General features: G+C 56.4%; 2 protein-coding genes across 5 annotated transcripts; one reads left to right on the forward strand and one right to left on the reverse strand.

Moving 5' to 3' along the window:
* Positions 1–3: 3 nt before the first annotated feature.
* On the forward strand, positions 4–7482 carry TENT5B (terminal nucleotidyltransferase 5B). The gene is made up of 2 exons (XM_055574011.1): positions 4–434; positions 5591–7482. The coding sequence occupies exons 1-2, from the start codon at positions 171–173 to the stop codon at positions 6617–6619; spliced, it is 1293 nt and encodes a 430-aa protein (XP_055429986.1). The 5' UTR covers positions 4–170; the 3' UTR covers positions 6620–7482.
* A 3669-nt stretch (positions 7483–11151) lies between these two features.
* On the reverse strand, positions 11152–17879 carry TRNP1 (TMF1 regulated nuclear protein 1). Of its 4 annotated transcripts, none has more exons than XR_008712231.1 (3): positions 13322–14035; positions 11962–12112; positions 11152–11876 (listed from the first exon to the last, which is right to left on the reverse strand). XR_008712231.1 is itself a non-coding variant. In XM_055574012.1 (3 exons), exon 1 carries the CDS (start codon positions 17787–17789, stop codon positions 17079–17081), a length of 711 nt encoding a protein of 236 aa, XP_055429987.1. In that variant the 5' UTR covers positions 17790–17879; the 3' UTR covers positions 11152–11876; positions 11962–12112; positions 16906–17078. The 4 variants fall into 4 exon arrangements, 2 of the variants coding, with proteins under 2 accessions (XP_055429987.1, XP_055429988.1); XR_008712232.1 differs by lacking the exon at positions 13322–14035 and adding an exon at positions 13189–13312; XM_055574012.1 differs by lacking the exon at positions 13322–14035 and adding an exon at positions 16906–17879.
* Between the last annotated feature and the right edge of the window lie 441 nt (positions 17880–18320).

Here is an 18320-nt window from a genome sequence, read left to right on the forward strand (position 1 = left end):
CTTTAGGGTCGGTTGGTCGTCGCCGTCGGAGGTGTGCCCTGGGTTTTCCTCGCCGTCGCTGCTGTCCGGTCCCTGCGTCCTCCGCGTTGGCCGGGGCCCAGCCGCTCTCCCTGCCCTCCTCCCCTTAATCGCCCCCCGGTTTCTGCCGTCGGGGCCCCGGGGCCGGGCTAATGATGCCGTCGGAGAGCGAAACGGAGAGCCGGGACCGGGCGGCTGCACAGGTGGGGACGGCTGCGGCCGCGGCGGTGGCTAAGGCCGCCCCGGCAGGCGGCGGCCCCGACCCAGAGGCCTCATCGGCCTCCCTCGGACAGCACCTGAGCGGGTTGAGCTGGCCGCAGGTGAAGCGGCTGGATGCGCTCCTGAGCGAACCGATTCCCATTCACGGGCGCGGCAACTTCCCCACGCTGAGCGTGCAGCCCCGGCAGATCGTGCAGGTGAGAGGCACTGGGCGGTGGATAGGGGGTCTTCATCCTGAGGCTCTCGTGGCTGGGAGGCTCCCGGAGTCTGTTCCATTTGCTGGACAGCTAGGAAAACAAGGCTCGGGGAAGAACAAGGGCTGTAACAAAATCGCGCAACCTTGATAGGAGTCCACATCCTACTACCCCCGCATATCATAATCTTCTTTCCCCGCTTGACTTTCCCGTCCCCGCCCCTTCCGATGGCCCTCGGACCGTTCACCTAGGTCCTGGCTGGAGGGAGCAGGGAAGTGGGGAAGGACCTGGTCTGGGAGGAAGAACACCCCGCCTGCTAGGACAGGAGATGCCCGGAAGCCCTGGGTGGGTAGCTTTGCACGCTTGAGCCAGAGACCCTTCTTTTCATCTCCAAATCGTCATCCCCAGGTCTCATGCTCAACCCTTTCCCTCTCTCGAGATTCTAGGAGCAGATTATGTCTGTCCTCTGCTCCCACAGCCCATGGCTCAAGAGCCCCCTCCGGAAAGCTGAGAAATTCCAGCTAGGACTCCCTCTCAACTAGGGTTGTGTGGCAGGAAGAGATTAAGCATGAGGCACCTGATGCCTGTGTGCTGAGGTCGGGGCGGGGGGTGGGGGGGTGGGCAACATCAGGTGTCCAGTTTAGCTGTTTCTTTCCTTTCCCAAGATTGAAATGAGGGTTGAGTCTCTGGCCCCAAGCCCCATCTCTCTCCTGAAGAGAAGAGAATTCTGGCAACTCTTTTCCTCTTCCACAGACTTCCTCTTCCTGGCCCTCAACAACCCTAAAATTGCTCTTCCACCTATATAGCCCAGGCACTGTCATGCTCTGAAATACCATAATATGGTAATTACTGTACCCATTTTATAGCTGGGGAAGCTGAGGCCCCAAAAGGGGCCGTGAGCTCCCTAAAATTTCCTAGAGGTGAAAAGCAAACCCAGAGAATCTTTGGTCTTCCCAGAAGCTGGTTACTACAAGTTCAAGGCTTTCCCATTTTCCCCCAAGACTTCCCAAGTTCCCAAGACTCAATCTGTAGGTCTTAGCAGTTAGAAGAAACCAGAAAATCTAGCTGCAATTCCTGCATATTCCTGGCAGCAGATGGAGAAGTAGACATACAAGTCAGGTAAAGCAGACCACCCCCCATCCCTGGCTCTTCTGTCTTAGCTTCCACAGAGGGGGAGGGTTGCTTGTTGTGGGATTACCTCTCCCTCCCTCTCAAGGAATGGGAGGGGTGGGGGCAGATTCCCTAGGGTTGAGTCATCAGTGGCCAGGCATTCCTGGGCTGCCCCGCTGTTATGGGGCAATTAGGAACCAGTTGAGGTTTTTCTCCTCCTTGACAGTCAGGTCAAACTTGGGGCCCCAAATGCTGTATCCCCAGGACTATTATCCCAGGCATGAGCCCAGTGTGGGAGTTCTCCTCTGCAGGGACATGGAGTGCCCTAAGGGGAGGTCCCTGCCCCTGTCAGTATGGTCCAAACTGCCTTTACTGGTATGTTCTCTGTGCCAAGCCCCGTTCAGGACACCAGGGGCACAGATGTGACTGAGACCCAGCCCCCTGGCTTTCCAGCTACTCCCATCCAGGTGGGGAAGACTGCAGGTCAATAGGAGCTGACTCTACAATGTGATAATAGTACAGTGTCTCCTAGACTAGGGTCAGAAATACACAGAACAGGGAACTGCCGGCTGTGGGGGGGGAAGAGGACAGTGGCGACTTAGAGAGTTGGACTGGAAGGTTGGACATCTAGTTTCAGGGCCTGGACCATTTTCAATTCCCTTTGCTGGGCCTGTGCATGCGAAGTTGCTTCAGTAAAGTCCAACTCGGTGGAACCCTATAGATTGTAGCCCACCAGGCTCCTCTGTCCATGGGATTCTCCAAGCAAGAATACTGGAGGGGGTTGCCATGCCCTTTTCCTGGGGAATCTTCCCAACCCAGGGGTCAAACCTGCATCTCTTATATCTCCTGCATTGGCAGGTGGGTTCTTCACCAATAGTGTCCCCTGGGAAGCCCAGTGTCCCTATTTGTTCAATGGGGATGGGTTGAACTGCTCTCCATTGCCTCTTCTGCTTCCAGAATCCAAAGGGTCCTTTATGGGGCCTGTACAACTGCCTCCACAGGGAAGAAAGTCCATCTTCTGGCAGGAATTTGTAGCTGGCAGCTTCACAAGCTATTGGGATGTGTGTGTGTATGTGGGGGCGGGGGGAGGGGGCAGGGGGTACTGTTTGTGTGTATGTGGTGGGAGATGCTGGTTTGTTGACTTTAGGCTTCTCACATGTGCTGAGTTGTCCCATGGTTCAAGAATTGGAAACTTTCTCCCTCTCTGCCCCCCACAAGCTTTGCCTACAGCAGTAATCTGGGCATTTAGAGATACAATTCCTGCTTGTACCTGGGCTAGAGGAACCTACTCTCCTGTAGGAGGTCCCCACCCCCACCCCACCCCCCGAACACAGTTCTGGGAGAACTGACTCTACTTAAGTTCAGCCACTTATAGACTGTGTGACCCTAAACAAGTCCTCTGCCCTCTCTGGGTTCAGAGGATTGAATTAGTCTCTGATCTCTCCAGCTACAGCCAAAAGGCCTGCATTAGGTGGCTCCAGACTCAAGTTTTGTAAGCCTGCTGGCTGACAGCACCTGTGGTCTCCCTGCAGGTCTCAGCAGCAGTCTGGGAGCAGAATGGTTTGGGGGAGGGCCTTGGCACAAGAGCAAGGAGGGTGCAGCCATTGCCCCGTCCATGGCTGGAAAGTCTGATTCAGGAGGCTCCAAGCTGCCCTGCAGTCCTTGGGTGTGGCAGTATCTGGGGACTGCCTGCCAAGTTGGCCGTAGTCACACCTGGGAACCAGACAACAGCCGCTGGCTGGCTGACACAGCCAACCCCATGGCCTGACGCAGGAGTTTTAACAAGGGTACTCCTACCTACTCACCAGGCCAGATGCCATGCCCTGGGGTGGGCATCAGCCTGGGAGCAGGAGCTGGCACTGAGTGAGGCTCAGTCAGCTCTAATGGGACTTGGGGAGGGGGCTGGTCAATGCTGCAGCTCTGCCAGGGTCCTTGGGACAAAGGTCTTTGGTCCAGTCCTCCCCTTGGCCTACTTGGGCACAGCTGCCAGAGTGCGGGAAAGTAGTCCCACAGGCTAGCCCCTTACCTCTAGCCTCCCCTATCTGCCTGGCCAAGGCTTCCCCCAGCCCCACCTTCCTGCTACCTAGCTACTCTGGCCCTGGGCTTCAGTGACTGGAGGGTTGCTATCACTTTGAAACTCTGAAATGGAGAGCAGATTAGAGCCCTAGCTTCTGGTCTCTGCTCCTTCCAAACCCTGGATTGGTAATGCAGTAGAAAGCAGATAGGATTGGAAGTCAGCCATACCTGAATCTGAAGGCACCTCTGGGTGATGGCAACCCACTCCAGCATTCTTGCCTGAAAATCCCAAGGACAGAGGTGCCTGACAGGTTACAGTCTATGAAGTCACAAGAGTCAGACAGGACTTAGTGACTAAACAACCCCTGGGTGATCCTGTGTAGGTAATTCACTCCTCAGTTTCCCCATCTATAGCTTGGAGATGTTAAAGATCTAATCCCTCATAGGTTCTGGTGAGAAGGCCCAATGCCTGGCCCCCCAGGTTCCTGATGGCCACAATAATACCTTCCCCTAGTCAGGGTCCTCCTCCAGGAAGCTTCTTGGAGGGAGCCGCCCGCCTCAGATTGCCCCACTGCAGCTTGCCTCCTCAGCACTTAGGTGCATTCTTTGCAGTAATTCCCTGGGAGGCCAGCAGAGCAGCCGGCCTAGAGCTGACTTGGCAGCAAGGCGGGGTTGCAGAATCCTCAGGGTAGGAATGTTGCCTGGTCACTTTCGGTGTGTGAAGCTGGGCTGCTGAGAAAACAGTGTCGGAGCCCAGCTCCTCTCTTCTCCCCTCCCTGGTGCTAGGCCCAGGGAGATGCCTCTGCTAGAGGAACAGATTTGAGATGACACAGGTTTCCCTGTCATGTTCCTGTGTCCGTGGATGGGGTCTGCTACATTCTTCCCACTTGGCTCGCTTCCCTGGTGGCTCAGACGGTAAAGCATCTGCCTGCAATGTGGAAGACCTGGGTTCGATCCCTGGGTTGGGAAGATCCCCTGGAGAAGGAAATGGTAACCCACTCCAGTACCCTTGCCTGGGAAAATCCCACGGACAGAGGAGCCTGGTAGGTTCCTGGTAGGTCCGTGAGGTTGCAAAGAGTCGGACATGACTGAGCGACTTCACTTTCCTTTCCTACTTGGCTCAGAAGGCTTCCTGAGATTTTGACCCACCACCTGCCCAACAGCAGAAAGAGTCTGGGTTTTAACTTCCAGCCCTGCCATTTCTGAATGGCCTCTCCTCTGAACCTTAAGTGTTTTACTACTAGAAGCCTCAGTTTCTTCATCTGTAAAAATGAGTCTAATATTTGCTTCCCTGGGTCCTTGTAAAGATAAACGAGTGTGTCATAATCAAAAGAGCATGCATGGACTTGAGAATTCAACTGACCTGGGTTCTGGTCTCAGCCTGACTACTCTATGACTTTGGACATGACTTTCCTGTGCCTCAGGTCCCCCACTTGTAAATTGGGATAATAATACATAAAAATTGGGATTATTATGAGGGTAAGGGTAGTAATGCATGTGAACTGCCAATTACATTCCTATTTGAGCAGTTTGCATCAGGCCTGGCACAAAACTGCTTTACTTGCAGTTTTAGAGAGGTGGAATAGCATAGTGGTTGAGACATGAACTCTTGAGTTTAATTCCCAGGTCTGCATTCACCGGCTGTGTGACTTTGGGCAAGTTACTTGGCCCCTCTGTGCTTTCAGTTCCCCATCTGTAGAGTGGGAGTAAGAGTACCTTCCTCATAGAGTTACTGTAAGAACTGTGTGAGTTTATATCCTAATTATAAAGTGCCTAGATCAAGACCTGGCATTTAGTAAATTCCATGCACCTATGTGTTATCATTGTTGCTGTTCTGAGTCATTCCTCCGAAAGGGCCACTCTCCAGATGAGGAAATACAGGTTTAGAGAATGAAATGATTTTCCAAAGGCAAACCAGCTGGTAAGTGGTCAACAGTCGTTGATGTCACTGTGGTTATTGCCTGTAAACCCAGAGCGGACCCCCCCTGGAAGCCAGGTCGCTGACAATTCTTCCTCCGGCTGGCCCCCTGCAGGTCGTCCGCAGCAGCCTGGAGGAGCAGGGGCTGCGGGTGCACGGCGTGCGGCTGCACGGCTCGGCCGCCAGCCACGTGCTGCACCCCGAGAGCGGCCTGGGCTACAAGGACCTGGATCTGGTGTTCCGCGTGGACCTGCGTAGCGAGGCGTCCTTCCAGCTGACCAAGGAGGTGGTGCTGGCCTGCCTGCTGGACTTCCTGCCGGCCGGCGTGAGCCGGGCCAAGATCACGCCGCTGACCCTCAAGGAGGCTTACGTGCAGAAGCTGGTGAAAGTGTGCACCGACACGGACCGCTGGAGCCTCATCTCGCTGTCCAACAAGAGCGGCAAGAACGTGGAGCTCAAGTTCGTGGACTCAGTCAGGCGCCAGTTCGAGTTCAGTGTCGACTCGTTCCAGATCCTCCTGGACTCCCTGCTGCTCTTCAGCCAGTGCTCGCCCACACCCATGTCGGAGGCCTTCCACCCGTCGGTGACCGGCGAGAGCCTGTACGGGGACTTCGCCGAGGCCCTGGACCACCTGCGGCACCGCGTCATCGCCACGCGCAGCCCCGAAGAGATCCGCGGGGGCGGCCTCCTCAAGTACTGCCACCTGCTGGTGCGCGGCTTCCGGCCGCGGCCCAGCACCGACGTGGGCGCCCTGCAGCGCTACATGTGTTCCCGCTTCTTCATCGACTTCCCCGACCTGGTGGAGCAGCGGCGCACGCTGGAGCGCTATCTCGAGGCCCACTTCAGCGGGGCCGACGCGGCGCGCCGCTATGCCTGCCTGGTGACGCTGCACCGGGTGGTCAATGAGAGCACCGTGTGCCTCATGAACCACGAGCGCCGCCAGACGCTGGACCTCATCACCGCGCTGGCGCTCCAGGCGCTGGCCGAGCAGGGCCCGGCGGCCGCCGCCGCCCTGGCCTGGCGCTGCCCCGTGATCCCCGACGGGTTGGTGCCCGCCACCACCGTCAGTTACTATGTGACCCCCGTGCAGCCTCTGCTGGCCCGGGCCCACGCCTCCTATCCCACTTGGCTGCCCTGTAACTGACTCGGCCCCTGGCCGGTAAGGACTCGGCCGCCCCGGATGGAATGGGTCTTCCAGGAGGGCGGGGAGGACCCGGCCAGAGACAGGCAGCCGGGGTTAGGGGGCCCAGCACTGCTGCAGAGTCAGGCCTCCGACTGAACAAACCAGATTTCAACCCCCAAGGGAGGGCCCCAGAGGACTGAAGGCCAAGCTGGGGTTCTCGGTAAATGGACTTTTTGGTTATTTGCGCCACCCTTTTGGAGCAGCATAATTGTGGGGTGCCAGGGTAATTCGTCTTGAGGGTCAACTGCCTTTAGGAGGAGACAAAGAATGTTTGGGATGGTAGCCTCAAGGCCCATCATCTCAGGCTGATTTCTGTGACCTAGAAAGGGTCTTTCTGGCTCGGGCCAGCCCTCAGTGACACCAGCAGCCTTCAAGGGCCTGCAGCCCGTGCAATGGCTAAAATATTGTTATGGGAATCACTCACTTTGAGTTGGGCTGAACCACTAACTAGAAGGAGGGAAACTGAGGCAGATGCCTAGGTTTGGAGAGGGATAGGTTTAGCTCAGCCCCCTAACACCCCTACCCCAAGCTGTCTAGGTGCGCCGTGGTCAGGAACCAAGCAGCCTGGGGTGGAACAGAAGCCATGCCCCTGTCGGGGTGCTTCTCCCTTCCCCCACGTGGTGAGGAGCCCTCCTGCCTGGGAGCTTGTTCTCTAGAAGGTGCTGGGTCCAATGTAGCCACAGTCAAGTGATCCCACCCTCCTGGCCTGGTTACAGGGTCCTCACGAGGGAAAGGAGAGGTATGCCCCACCTCCCTTCCCATCCCTCTGGATTTGTAACTATTTTGCACTTTTAACACCTGCCAATAAAGATTGTCCACACTGAGCTTAGCACCAGGCTTTCTCCTGGGAGAAGGACCTTGCATGGCTGTGGGGTCTGTGGCTGCCTCTCGCCCAGCCTGAGTCTGGCTTGTATTGTGGGAGGGGACTTTGGGGGACGGGGTCTGAGTCCTGGCCGGTGGTTAGGGAATGCCCCTCCTTCCCCCAGCTTGGCGGTTGTGCTACAAGCCTCTGTCTACACATGTGATTTGCCCCTGCACATCATTTCAGCAAATCTCTTGCTAAAAAGCAGATGTTTCAGTGTTTCCTACCTAGAGTCCTGATGACCCTGGAACTGGACTCATACTCCAATGCTCAGGGCTGCTTGACTCCATCTCTGCTCAACCTTCCCCAACACCCGCTCCCCCCCGCCCCCCCGCCCCAGGAAGCAGGTGAACAAGCAGGGGGAGTCTGGACTGGAGACCCTCCCTGTAGATGTGGCAGCTGGGACTAGGTAGGGGGGGGGGGTGCCCTTCTGGCACCTCCAAAGCCAGAGCCCAGGTTTGGCCTCCCCACTGGGAGTTGTCGTTCAGTCGCTAAGTCATGTCCAACTCTTTGCAACCTCATTGCAGCATGCCAGGCTTCCCAGTCCTCCACTATCTCCCAGAGTTTGCTCAAACTCATGTCTACTGAGTCAATGAAGCCATCCCACCATCTCATCCTCTGTCGTCCCCTTCTCCTCCTGCCCCCAATCTTTCCCATCATCAGGGTCTTTCCCAATAAGTCAGCTCTTGGCATCAAGTAGCCAAAATACTGTAGCTTCAGCATCAGTCCTTCCAATGAATATTCAAGGCTGATTTCCTTTAGGATTGACTGGTTTGATCTCCTTGCTGTCTCCTCCCTCTCGCATCCCCCAGTGCTGGTGGGGGGATGCCTTGCTCTAAGCAAGTCCCCTAGAGGGGCAAGGACTCTCCTTTCCAAACCCAGCTGAGACCATGCCTGGCTGCCTGGGAGTGCCAGCCGCCAGCCACAAGCTCTTAGGGAGGTGTTCCCTCAGGGCATCAGCCAGTCACAGGCCTGGACGCTGCCTACTGTTTACCCAGCCTCTTTGATCCAGGGAGTGCAATGTCCTTAACATATTCAGCCTCATTAGTGGCCTCTGAAGTGCTGGCTTTTATGGTTCCAGTCAGAGTGGAGAAAACAAGGCTGCGGAGGAGGCCCCAGGCCACCTGGTTGAGTCCAGCCATCTCACCTGCTTGGTGAGTCCCTGCTGGGCTCAGAATGGCTAGAAGGATGAATGGAAAGGCTGTCTTTGCTTGGTGACTAGAAGCATCCTCCCACCCTACCCTGGCCGTGCCCACTCAACTAGGGTCCTAGGATGGGGGGCACTAAGTTTGTCCCAGCTCCTGCTTTGGGGTGTGAGGGGGAAGCTCACAGTGTAAGCACAGAGGCCTAGCTTCTTGGAGTGGGGAGCGGGATTCACCTGCATGTGCTTGTTTCAGAGGGGAGGAGCCAGAAATCCATGGCACACGCGTGTGTGCACTGGATTCAGCCCACGTGCGCTGGCTACCCCTCCAGGGGGTGGAAACACAACAGTAAACAAAGACCAACATCCCTACCCTTGTGAAAATCACACTCGAATGGGAAAGATAGAAAATAAACTAAATTATATAGTCTTAGAAGGTCAGCAACGCCTAAGAATATACATAGCTGGGTAAGGGATTAGAAGTGCTGAGGTGTGCAATTTTAAAAAGGGTGTGCCTTCTTGAAAGGGCAACAATCTGATTGAACAAAGACAATGGGGAGCAAACCATGCGGATGTCGGGGGAAAGAGCCTTCTGGGTGGAGGGGACTCGTCACATGCTCCTGGCAGGTGTGTCTGGGGAAGGGCACATGTGCCTGAGGCTGCCCAGCTCACCCTGCACAGGTCTGTGTGCTGCCCAAGAGAAGTGGAAGACGGGAGTTTCCTGCTAACAGCTACCACTTCTGGAGAGCTCTCCCCCAGACTGGGCGCCAGGCTGAGGTCTCCCCAGTCACAGCATCCCAGTGCACCCTGGCAACAACTCCACGAGAGAAGGACAAGTATTTCCATTTTACAGACAAGAAAACTGACGCCAGAGAGGTTTGTGGGCCATTGCTTTTAACCCTTGCACCATGCTGCCCTTACACTCTGGTTTCACCTGGTTGGGCATTACAGTATGTCTCCTATACATACATGTGACATGGCACGTTTGGCATGTGACAGATAAAAAAGCTTGCATTACTGTGACTTGGCCATTTTACGACGATGGCAGAGTGTAGCAGTTATGCCCACTTGTACGTTTTCTTGATGGAACTGTGACACCAGATACGGCTTGTGGTGGCAGTGTCAGAGGCCTGTATGACAGCGGGCGTGCCTGTGGGTGTGTTTGGAGGAGGTGTAGTGTTTCCGGGTGTGAGAGAAACACTGACTCAGTGGCTGGCATTGTTCTCTGATGGACAATCCCTGTAGCCATCTAAGATGCCAGGACAGGAAAGAATCAAGAACTAGGAGCCAGAAAGGGGGAAGACTGAGGGAGGAAAAGACCCATACCCCTTCTCCTCTCCAAGCAACAGTCCATTTCCCCCCAAGACCTGCAGTGGGTAGGAGAGCCCCAGAGCAGGAACTGCCTTGTTGCAAAATTTGGGGATTGAAAGATAGGCCCCCAGGAAGCTGCTGGACGTGTTGGCCCTTCCAGTCCCACTCTCTGCCCTCCTTCATGCTCTGTGATCCTGGGAGGCTGACCTCTATGAACTGTGCATCAATGGCTCCCTTGTTCCCTGCCTCTCTGTTGGGTTCAGCCAATGAGAGTCCCCAGCAGGAGGTACAAGAGGGAGGAGGAGAATGGGGTGTTTATTTCCCTGCTCCCTTCCCAACTTCCCTTCGCGGTGGTTGCCTACATCGCTCAACCAAAGGCCACTGCTCCTGTCAGGGTCCCTCTCCACACAGCTGCACTCTCCAATTCCCAAAGCCCTTGCCTCCCCTCTCCCCTCTTTACCCCTTCAGGCCCAGGAGTCGTGAAGGCTTCTCTCTGTTGCTAGCCCCACAGATAGCTGTGGTACCTTGTTAGTTTCTTAAGCCCAGCCCACGGCTTTGGAAATAGTCTCTTTAAAAAAAATTTTTTTTTAATTTATTTATTTGGCTGATCTGGGTCTTAGTTGCAGCTCCCAGGACCTTCGATCTTCATTGCAGCAGGATCTTTAGTTCCCAACTCTTAGTTGCAGCATGTGGGATCTAGTTCCCCCACCAGGGATAGAACCTGGGTCCCCGGCATTGGGTACTCAGAGTCTTAGCCACAGGACCACCAGGGAAGTCCAAGAAATAGTCCCCTTTTAAATCTCTCCCCAGTTTGAGTGTGCCCTGTCTCTGCTGGGACCCCGCCTGACAGGTCCACCCATCCACCAGCACGGTCACATGCAGTTCCCCACGGATCACCATGCTGCCATGTCATCACACTCGCATCCCTTTGTCCCATGAGGGCATCCCATCCCCGAGCTTCTGCATCACATCCTTCATTCAGGAAGCTTCCTGGAGAGGTTCAGCTTGGAGCCAAGTCAAGGGAGCAGTCAGTCTGCAAATCCATCAACAGGCCCAGACTGCCAAACGAAACTAAACGGAAACTGCTCAAAGAACTGCCAACTTAAAGAGCCCTGCCAGACACGCGCAAAGGCAAGGTGGTGCGGGCACTCACAGAGTAGACCTCAAGACCACACGGGCTGATCTCACATCACTGAGATTTATTCTTCCTGAATGCACACAACAGGCAACTAACTCCATATGCGTTCCTTTCGCGGAATTCTACAAGTTCTGGGTTACGTGTGAGTCCATGTGGCCCCCTTCCGTCTACCATCAAGATATTTGAATCAAGTGCTCCCTTTTTTCATTTAAAACTTAATATTTTTATGTGGTCAACCCCTCTTCCCGAGAAAGAGGCGTCTCCCCTGGGAGCCAGCAGCCCATTATCTTTCTGAGGGGCCACAGGCAGGCACCCACACAGGGCAAGGATGGTGGGCAAAGAAAACTGAGGGACTGTTCAGAGCAACGTTTTCCCTCAAACAGCCCTCCTGCCACTGTTCGACTGAGCAGCAACGGCACCTACCAAAATGGGGACCCCAGCTGCGCTGAGACTTGTTTTTTAAAGAGAAATCCTTTTCTCAGTGGAAAGGTTTGCTGCTCTGTTATCTGATTGCATCTCAAAGGACTTGTAACATCCCCAGTTGTACCATGTAAGCCAGAGTCAAATGCGGGAATATATAAATTCCTAGTAGAGGCAACTTCCCTAGAACCCAGCCCCTTGCCACTGTCAAGTGAGGGGCTCCTTTGAGGTGAGGAGGGTGCTGCGCTTGTGCAGGGCTGATTAGAGAAGTCTTCCTGAAGGAGGTGAAAGGAGCAGAATCCAGAAGTGAGATCCTGAGTTGAGGCTCGGGAGGAGCTGGGAGGAGCTGGAAAGAATAATTTCAAGAGCTTTCATTACCTCTCTCTCTCTCACACAGCCACCCAGCCCCACCCAAACCCTTCAGCATTTACCTCCTTAAGAGAGGCCATTGTGGAGAGAAGGCGCACGGGCAATATTTTGGAAAAGGGCTCCACCGGCTCCCGCCCTGGAAGGGGTGGGGGCTCCTGGGGCGAGCTCCCTTGGGCCTCTGTCCTTGGCTGGGATCCCCACTGGTCTGAGCAGCTGGAATGGAATGTTCCTGGGATAAAACGCCTGCCCCTCCTCCACATCTCCCCTTATGGAGTTCCTCGGGGAAAGCACTGGGGGGAGAAGGGGGACTGTTCTGGGATGCCTGATATGGCGATGCTCTGGACAAGCAAAGGCCCACACTGCCCGGGGGCTCTGTCCTGGCAGCCTCTCCTAGGCCAGGTAGGCTGGCTCCACCGAGCATTTACAGACCTTCTCTGTGTGCTAGTGACCTCTCATTTAATACTTGGAAATCATCTCCTCCCTAACTCCCCATAAAACACACACACACACAAGAAACGGGCTCAGAGAAGAGAAGTCATTTGCCCAAGTTCTCCCAGCTGAGAAGCTGAGCTCCAGGCTAGGACTAAATCCCAGGTCTTTCTTGTTCTAAGTATCAGGACACCTTCTGCCCCACCAGGGAGCCAGTCAGCCTCCTCCTCTACCATCCCAGGCTCTTCACTCTCCAATCATGCCAGCCCAGGTGCACAGGGGAGGAGGAAGCCCTCCAAGGCAAACCCAGGCCCTAAGCATTCCTAACCTGCCCTTGCTGACTCAGCCTGACTCATACCCCAGAGCACAAGCAAGCTAGGCAGCCAGCCTTTGGAAGGTGTGGCCAGACCTTGGAGGGGTGGCACCTTGTGCCACCATTGTCTGATCACATCCCTCCCCAGAACCAAGGACTAGGGTTTCCTGTACCCAGACTCAAAGAGCGAGTGCTCAGAAACCCATGTGGACCCCTCAATATCTTGAAAAACGGAAAGCCACATAGCCTAATGTTGAAGGTGTCCCCCACTTAGGTGTTCCATGTCCTTGGGCCAGTCACTTGCTCTCCCTGTCAGTTTCCTCATCTGTGGAAATGGGAATAACTCCTACTTTGTTGGCAGAGTAGCTGGGAGGATTGAAACAGCTAATGGGTGTAAAGCGCTTAGCACAGTACTTGGCATAGATGTGGTGGTTAATATATTATTCCACAGCAAAGGATTCCCTTCCCCTATCACTCCTAGCCAGGGTGCGGTCAAGATCTAATGCAGGAATAAATAGGCTGGGGATGTCCCAGCTTTCCCAAATACCTCCTCCCACTCTGGATGTAAAGGCGGGAGGAGATAAAGGTTCTCCTCCTTCAGTTCGGAGAAGACTGGGACCCCAAGTTTTTCTGGAGGGACCTGGCTGTCAGGGTAAGGGAGCCTTCTAGAGACTACTCACTGCAGGCTTGGAGCACCTTAGCTGCGAACTGTAGCTTCAACCTAATCTCTGGGAAGCCACCTTGATCCCCAGGTGGCGGAGGCAGAGATGGAGTGTTCTGATCAATTATCTAACACATCTGGGAGGAGTAAAGTACTCTGGGCTTTTACTCAGACGGTACCGCCAACAGGTGCAACCTCTCTCTCCAGGAAAGTCCCTCCTGATGGACCTGCCCTCTGAGGTCAGAGGCCCGCCTTTTCTCTAAGTGACCGCCAGTACTCTCACGTTCTTGCCAGACCCTTAAAGCTCAATGCCTGAGATGTCGGGGCAATAGGAGTAGGAGCTGGCTGGGGGCGGGGATGTGGACCGAGGGAACCTGCTCCAGGCCACATCCCAATGCTCCGGGAAGCAGCCCACACTGCCCTCTGGTGGCACCGCCCGGGGGCGCCACACTTGCCCAGGGCCAGCCAAGAGAGCGACAGGACTCATCCAGAGGGGCTGCTGCTGCTGCTGCTGCTGCTGCTGCTAAATCACTTCAGTCGTGTCCGACTCTGTGCGACCCCATAGACGGCAGTCCACCAGGCTCCCTGGTCCCTGGGATTCTCCAGGCAAGAACACTGGAGTGGGATGCCATTTCCTTCTCCAATGCATGAATGTGAAAAGTGAAAGTGAAGTCGTTCAGTCGTGTCCGACCCTCAGCGACCCCATGGACTGCAGCAGCAGAGAGGGGCAGGTTCCTCTAAATCCCTAAACTGGTCTTCCCGCCCCTCCCTTTGCCTTGCTGACATCCCAGCTTCACTAGTGGCCATCAGTGTCCTCGGTGCACAGATCCCTCAGGATCGCCTGTCCTCAGTCCAGTCCCCAGGGCTAGATGGCTGGGCCATCTAGAAAGTGTTTAGGAAGTCATGGGGGGGTGGGGGAGGGGGCTACAATATATAACCAGGGGCCAGAGTTAGCTGTGGGGCTTCCCTGGTGGCTCAGCTGGTAAAGAATCTGCCTGCAATGTGGGAAACCTGGGTTCTATCCCTGGGTTGGGAAGATCCCCTGGAAAAGGGAATGGCTATCCACTCTAGTATTCTGGCCTAGAGAATTCCATGGACTGTGTAGTCACGGGATCACAAAGAGTCGGACACAACTGAGCGACTTTCACTCACTTCATAGTTGGTTGTGAAGGCCTGAAGACAGCCCTCCTCCAACAACACCAGGGCAGGCTGTCTAGAGGAGGGCTGGGAGACACAAGCCCTTGAAAGCAGAGACCTTCTGATCCAGTGCTGCTTCCTGAGCGCCTGGACTGAGCAGAGATCAATGTTTGCTGATTGCGGAGAAAATGGAACCTTCTAGAGGGATCCTGGGTGGGCCAGGCAAGGGTGGGAAGATGACTTGTATTTGTTGGCTGAGGGGTAGTGGACAGAGCAGTGAACCAAGAGCTGGGGTTTAAATCAGTGAGCACTGTGAGCCCTGGCTGAGGCCCTTAATGAGAGCCTGGGACATCTGGAAGTGGAGGGAGGGGACAGAGCTGCCTGTGAGCCTGGGACCAATCTCCATTCCTACATATACCACTTACTCCAGCAAGAGCCATCTCTAATTCCCTGTTCGCCCCACTCCCCTCTTCCAAACCAAGGCAAAGCTGATTACCAATAAATCCCAGAGAAAGGCAAAATTGTGGTGTCACAGAGCACTTTAAACCATTAGCTAAAAGCTTCTCTGGACCAAGAGTCCCTCCCATGCAAACAGTCCTGGCTGCAGCCCAGCACTGCAGCCTGAAGCACCTCACTGTCACCTCCAGGGAGTCCTTGTCCTCTCTGGGCCTCTAGACCCAAAGTGACCCAAGTGGCTTTGGAAGGTCCTTTCCCTCAGGAGACCAGAGGATGCCAGGGCTCCTCACTTTTCTCTCAGTCCCCAAGCTCTCAGAGTCTCTGAGACCTCCTCCTGGACTTCCCCTCCCCAGCTAAGAATGGGTTCAGGAAGGCCTGGCTGTGAGCTGAGAAACCAGGAAAAAAAGTTTGGTACCTGGGAAGAGGAAGAGCTAGCTGGAGAAGGGATAGGTGAGGGCCCCTGGGGCTCTGGCTTTCAGAGCAGTGCGCCTGACCCCAAGGACTCTAGGATTAAACCACATTCCCATGACTCTTAGCTGCCTTGTTCTATCCCCTTCTCCCCTGCAAGCTCTGACATGAGGAGCGACAGCTATGTTCAGAGAGGGACTGAGGAAACCAGCCCATATCGGGGATGGAGTTGTTCTAGGTCAAGGGTCCCCAATCTCTGGGATCTAATGACTGATGATCTGCTGTGGAGCTGCCATAATAATAGTAGAAATAAAGTGTACAATACATGTGATGCACTTGAATCATCCCCAAACCATCCCCCCACCCACCCACCCAGCCCCAGTCAGTAGAAAAATTGTCTTCCCAGAAACTGATCCCTGGAACCAAAAGGGTTGGAGACTGCTGTTCTAGGTCACATGGCAGACAAGCTGACACCAGTTCTACCTAGCCTCTGCCCCTGGCCAGCAGAGATACGGCAAGAAGGACACACATACACCCTGGGACCTAGATCTGTCCCTAGCTGGCAGGTGACCTTGCCACTCTGTAAAATAAGGACTTCAGATCAGCTCCTGGGCGCCAGCAGCAAAAGCAGTGCCTGTTTCTAGGTGTGACGTAAGAGAATAAGACATTCTTCCATGATTTATGGGAGAAGGCAGACCTCTGCCCTGTGTTAACCTCCCAACAAACCTTCCAGGAGGTGAAGATACCTAGTTCACAGACCAACAAGTGAGACTGCAGTCAGCTCAGCTGGTGGGCAGCAAAGCAGCAGCCAGGCCATTCACAGCTGAGTGGAGCAGGGGAGCAGGCCTGAAGGGCATGTGGAAGTAAAGTGGATCTCATTTCAGGTCTGGCCCTTTAAGGCCCCACTTTCTAGAATCTAGAAGCCGATGACATACCTGCTCCCCTGGGGCCCGTTACAGGATGTCACCTGGCTCCATCCCTGGCAGAGCCATCTTAGCGACAGGTTGGGAGCCCCTAGGAGAACCTGCAAACCTTCAGGCAGTCACCAAACACCCCTGGTGGTCTGTCAGCTCTCAGCGAAGCTGCATGAGGGCCTGAGGAAAGACCCGTCCCCCAGAAGTGGAAGGGCCTAAGCATAGTATGATGGGAGCAAATCCTTAACCTCTCTGCGATTCCATCTCCCCAAATGGGAAATAGGGCCTTGGGAGACAACTCAAAGCGACATCGCTGTGCCAGCTGCCACGCCATCTGGGGCGTCATTATTCTGCCCTGCGAAGGGCGTGCCACACTAGCAGCCTCAAGGGCAAGACTCTTCTTACAGCCCCAAGGGACCCAGGAAAGGCAACGCTGGAGGAGGTGAGAGTGGGCTTGTTCCAACCAGTAAAAGTTTGCTGGCAAACCCGTCCTGGCATCTGAGCGGCCTCAATCTGTCCAACTCTATAATGGGGACTTAGTGCCACTACCTCATTCCCCAGGAGTTCTGGGAGAGGCGGCAGCAGAAAATGGACAGCTTTATTTAACGACCCAGCGAACTCCAGAAGCTCTAGGGAAGGGAGGCCTCCCCGCCCCGCCCCTCGGATGCGCCAGCCGCTAAGACCGCACCTCGGTTTCTCCTTCTTTACTGGGCCCCCGGCCCCCCGACTGTCTCTTTCTGTGGTCGGCCAATCTGTCCATCCGCGTCGGTGACGTCGTTCCACCCAGCCGGCGTCCGCAGTCCATCGGTCGGCACCCGGGCGGTGGTCTCTCGGGGTGGCCAGGGGTCCCGGCGCCGGAGGTCAGCGCTGGGGTGAGGCGGGGCCGCGGGGCGGGCTCCGGCGGAAGGGCGACTCCGGCTCGGGGCCGCGGCCCCGCCGCAGGCGCCCGGCGCCCCAGGGCACGCAGCCACCCAGACCCAGCGCCGAGGCGAGCAGCGCGGGCGGGCGGGCGCGGCGGGCGCGGCGCGAGCCCTTCTTGAGGCGCGGCCCGTGCGCCGCCAAGTAGAGCTCGGCCTGCGCCACGCCGCCGCCCAGGCGGCCCAGGCTCTCGGCGCGGTGCGCCAGGCGCAGCTCGGCCGCCAGGAAGACGCGGTGCAGCTGCAGCACGCGGCTCTCCAGCTCTGACACCAGGCGCCGGCGGCCCTCCACCTCCAGCAGTCGCCGCCGCGCTTCGGCCAGCTCCAGCGCGCGGACGCCTGCAGCCGCCGCCGCCGCCGCCGCCGCACCCGGGCCGCCGCCCGCGCCCCCTGCCGGCCCGGGGCCCCCCGCGCCCCCGCTAGAGCCCTGGCGCCAGCGCTGCAGCTCCAGCCCCTCAGCGGAGCCCGCCGACTCCTGGGCCGCTTCGGGCTGCGATGAGGCTTGAGCCCGGGTAGGGGTCAAGGTCGGACTTGGGGATGGGGGCTGAGGGCACGACAGGGGCCCCCGGGGCGGCGGCGGCGGCGGCGGGGATCCCGGTTCCGCCGACCCTTCCTGGGCCCCCGGGCCGCAGGCGCTGATGCGGCAGCCCGGCATCCCCCGCCCCCAACCCCCGGCGGCCCTCAGCTGTAGGCCCGCGGGTCTGGCCGGCTGTTCCCCCCACGCGGGGGAGGATGGACGCAGCAAATCAAGGTGAGATGCAGCCGCAGCACCCACACTGGCGCTGGGAGAGCCACGCGCGCATCTTATAGAGCAGGGGGCGGAGCGAATAGAAGCACAGCCAATCAGAGACGTGCATGCCCTGAACCTGATTCCCATGCCCCGCCCCGTCAGGACACTGCCCGAACCCTTCTGGGCCCCTGGTCCTTCGACCCACCGGCATCCAGTGCCCATCCACCTCCTCCACATTTGGGGTGAAAAGGGGGCCGCATCGTTCCCGGCCTGACCCCTGAGTCATAAGCTTTGGTAGCTGGGGCTTAGAAATCACGGACCCCGGGCCACATCTGCGGGAGGGTTTTGCCTGAAGCCACACTATGTGACAGTTGAAAGCTTCAAACAGAACTCAGGTGGCTTGTTTCCTGGCACAGTACCGAACGCTGCCGCGCCGCTGAATCGGCTCTACTTGGC

This window comes from Bubalus kerabau, chromosome 3, assembly GCF_029407905.1.
Source record: "Bubalus kerabau isolate K-KA32 ecotype Philippines breed swamp buffalo chromosome 3, PCC_UOA_SB_1v2, whole genome shotgun sequence".
NCBI lineage: Eukaryota > Metazoa > Chordata > Mammalia > Artiodactyla > Bovidae > Bubalus > Bubalus kerabau.

Coding starts and splice junctions, on each gene's coding strand:
- TENT5B (XM_055574011.1), top strand. CDS start 171: ATGATGCCGTCGGAGAGCGAAACGGAGAGCCGGGACCGGGCGGCTGCA. Junction 435..5,590: donor AGCCCCGGCAGATCGTGCAG/GTGAGAGGCACT, acceptor GGCCCCCTGCAG/GTCGTCCGCAGCAGCCTGGA.
- TRNP1 (XM_055574013.1), bottom strand. CDS start 17,789: ATGCCGGGCTGCCGCATCAGCGCCTGCGGCCCGGGGGCCCAGGAAGGG.